The sequence below is a fragment of the Cnephaeus nilssonii genome, assembly GCF_951640355.1.
Source record: "Cnephaeus nilssonii genome assembly, chromosome: 19".
Lineage (NCBI taxonomy): Eukaryota > Metazoa > Chordata > Mammalia > Chiroptera > Vespertilionidae > Cnephaeus > Cnephaeus nilssonii.
The window spans coordinates 10,534,698-10,538,134 of record NC_137090.1 but is presented as its reverse complement, the minus strand read 5'-3'; the positions used below and the strand labels follow the sequence as shown (position 1 = coordinate 10,538,134).

The 3,437-nt window shown below is 59.4% G+C and overlaps 1 protein-coding gene across 1 annotated transcript; it reads left to right on the top strand.

The window, feature by feature from the left end:
* Positions 1-1,247: 1,247 nt before the first annotated feature.
* HOXB1 (homeobox B1) lies at positions 1,248-2,815 on the top strand. Its single transcript, XM_079799132.1, has 2 exons — positions 1,248-1,983; positions 2,481-2,815. Exons 1-2 carry the CDS (start codon positions 1,407-1,409, stop codon positions 2,807-2,809), a joined length of 906 nt encoding a protein of 301 aa, XP_079655258.1. The 5' UTR covers positions 1,248-1,406; the 3' UTR covers positions 2,810-2,815.
* Positions 2,816-3,437: the final 622 nt, after the last annotated feature.

Genomic DNA, 3,437 nt, shown 5'->3' with positions numbered 1-3,437 from the left:
CCCATTCCTGACCCAACAGACAAACAAGAGCAGAAAGGGGTGAGAGTCCCCTCCTGAGCCTCGGGACCTCCACACTGAATCTCCCATTCTCTGAGCAAACCCCCTTGATCTAGTCTAGAAAATTCACTGAAAATTTGAGTAATCTTTAAGATGTATTTGGTATTGAGCTTATGGATTCGAGGCTTGGGATTCTTTTGGGAGGTGGGGAGAAGAAATGGAGGGTGGTGAAGGAGACAGGGGTAGGAGGGAACTAAATAATTCAGGATCCACACTAGTTTTAAATGCTTCAGAAAAATGAATAAAATTTCCCTCCTCTTCACCTGTAAACATCACCCAGCTCGGAGCTCATTATGGCTCTCTGGAGGGATACAGGGAGTTATCTGAGTTTGAGTGAGCGAGCCAGCTACAGCTATGGATGGCTAGAGAGAGGATAAATACATCCTGAGAGATGAGTTGATGGATAGGTAGGGAACAAATATAAATATGGAGAGAGATGGACGAACAGAGAGATGGATTGAGACAGAGGGAATATAAAGAGAGGCTGAGGGAGAAAAATGGATGCGTGAATGAGGAGAGAGCATTTATGTGGAGAGATGGAGAGAGAAATGGGGGCATTTCTCATCCTCCATCCACATTTCTGCCCTGTTTTTCTCCCTGAAATGCCAGTTTCCCACCCTCCCTATAATGAATTCAACCTCTAGATTCTAGACCCTGCCTCACACCCTTCGGTGTTTTTGCACCCCCTTCCTTCACAGTCTCACAGCCATCCATTTGGCCCAAGATAACATACCTCACCCGGCTGTCCTAGCCCATCACCCCTAGACAAATTGGGAGAAAGGAACTGGGAGTGGGAGCTCTGGGCCACGTAAGGAGGCTGGATCCCCTACCTCCCCATCTACAGCCTTGGGGGGAAGGCTCCTTTGGGGTGTGGGAAGAGTGAGGGGCAGCTGGGTTGAATTTGTCCAAATCTAATAACCCAGGAGCCTATTGAAGGTCTTGGGGGTTGGGAGGGGAGGAAAGTCTTCAATATTCCTCTAACTTCTCCCCCCTCTCCCTCTGGTCCCTTCTTTCCAAAAGTCTTTGAAGAAAGATGTTTTTGACGCTTCCACGTCGCTCTCAGATGGATGGGCTGCGGGTGATTGAAGTGTCTTTGTCATGCTAATGATTGGGGGGTGATGGATGGGCGCTGGGGCTGCCAAACTCTGGCCCACTGCGCCCATTGGCCTGGGAGAGATCACATGCGCCCCTCCACCCCCACTCTCTACCCCCTTCCTGGGGGAGCGCTGGCCCAGGAGAGCTGGCCCAGGCCATGGATGCAAGCTTCAGCGCTGTGACATACTGCCGAAAGGTTGTAGGGCAAGAGGGTGTCTCCCCAAAACGGGCCGACCCTCCTGCGGCCTCCACGCATGGACTATAATAGGATGAACTCCTTCTTAGAGTACCCACTCTGTAACCGGGGACCCAGCGCCTACAGCGCCCACAGCGCCCCTACTTCCTTTCCCCCCAGCTCGGCTCCCGATGTTGACAGCTACGCAAGCGAGACCCGCTACGGTGAGGGGCTGCCCAGCCCCGAGCTTCAGCAGAATTCAGGCTATCCCGTCCAGCAGCCGCCCTCGGCCCTGGGGGTGCCCTTCCCCAGCTCCGCGACCTCGGGGTACCCCCCGGCAACTTGCAGCCCCAGCTATGGGCCTTCTCAGTACTACCCTCTGGGCCAACCAGAAGGAGATGGAGGTTATTTTCATCCTTCGAGCTATGGGGCCCAGCTAGGGGGCTTGTCCGACGGCTATGGGACCGGGGGAGCTGGCCCCGGGCCATACCCTCCGCCACAGCCCCCTTACGGGCCGGAGCAGAGAGGGAGCTTCGCACCGGCCTATGCTGATCTCCTCCCCGAGGACAAGGAATCGCCCTGCGCGTCAGAACCCAGCGCCCCCGCTGCCCGGACGTTCGACTGGATGAAGGTTAAGAGGAACCCACCCAAGACAGGTAGGGCTCAGGCGTGGCCGCCCTCTCTCCGGGGTCCCAAAGCGGCCCTGCGGCTCCTGCACCGAGGTGTCCCGAGCCCAGGCTGGGCTCCGTGCTCTGAGACGCTCTGATAGAGGCAGGTGAGAGCACTCCGCCCGTCTCAGGCCCGGTGGGGACCCCACGGAGTGAGTGCGGGTCTACCCTTCAGAGTAAGTCTCCACCCTCACCCCGAACTTCCCATCTGTGTGCCTAGCACAGCCCTGGACCTGGCGCGCCTAATGGGCCGGGGGTGGGGTGGGGTGGGGTGGGGTGGGGTGGGGGTGGGTGGGGGATGGAAGTGTGGGGCAGGTTGCTCTAGATTTGGAGAACACCTTGAGGGTGGGGTGTGCCTGGTGGTCCACGGGAACTTTGAGAGCAGAAGTGGGGCAGAACGGTGAGGGGGGTGCAGAGGGGCCGGGGAGGAGGGGGCGAGGAGAAAGGTGCGATGACGGACCCGCCCTTCCCCGCCCCGCCCCTAGCGAAGGTGTCGGAGCTGGGCCTGGGCGCGGCCGGCGGCCTCCGAACCAACTTCACGACGCGGCAGCTGACCGAGCTGGAGAAGGAGTTCCATTTCAACAAGTACCTGAGCCGGGCCCGCCGGGTGGAGATCGCCGCCACCCTGGAGCTCAACGAGACGCAGGTCAAGATTTGGTTCCAGAACCGGCGCATGAAGCAGAAGAAGCGCGAGCGGGAGGGAGGCCGGCTGCCCGCAGCCCCTCCAGGCTGCTCCAAGGAGGCCCCGGGGGACGCCTCCGACCAGTCCACCTGCACCTCCCCGGAGGCCTCGCCCAGCTCCGTCACCTCCTGAACGGAACCTCCCCACCGACGGGGCCCCCAGCGCCGCCATCCAGCCCTCGCTCCCACCCCCGCTATCCCTAACCCGGGCCTGGGCTTTACTGATGGGAGATTTTCACCACGGGCCGGCCGGGGAGGGCGCCAGTTTGGAGCTGCCTTAGGGGGCAGGAGGGAAACACTTTCCTCCGGTCTGGGGGGGATGCTGATGGCTGGGGACCCTGTGCAGCCAGAGGCGTGGGAGGCCTGTAACCTGCCAGATGTGGAGGGCAGGGCTCCCTGTCGCCTTTGGTCTGGGGATCCGCCCAGGTGGGGTGCGAGCAAGCGGAAGCTCCTGAATTCTGCTTGCCCTCACAACTTCGGTTTGCTCAGTTCAGTGCCTTTGAGCTGCGAGGACTGTCCTCTTGCACTCACCCCTGTCCTAACTCCCCCTTCTGGGCCTGGGACGGAGAGAAGGCCTAGGAGTTTCTCGTGTGGGACGTGTTTGGGTGCGGGCCTATCACAAATGCTTCCCCTCTCCAATCACCACAGCCCTTACAATAGCACCAGCTGCCTTGTGACAGACCAAAAAGCACCCCCCCATCTAACCCTATTACCCCCCCCCCAACATTTGTATTGCACTAATGCAGCCTCCAGAGGTTGTT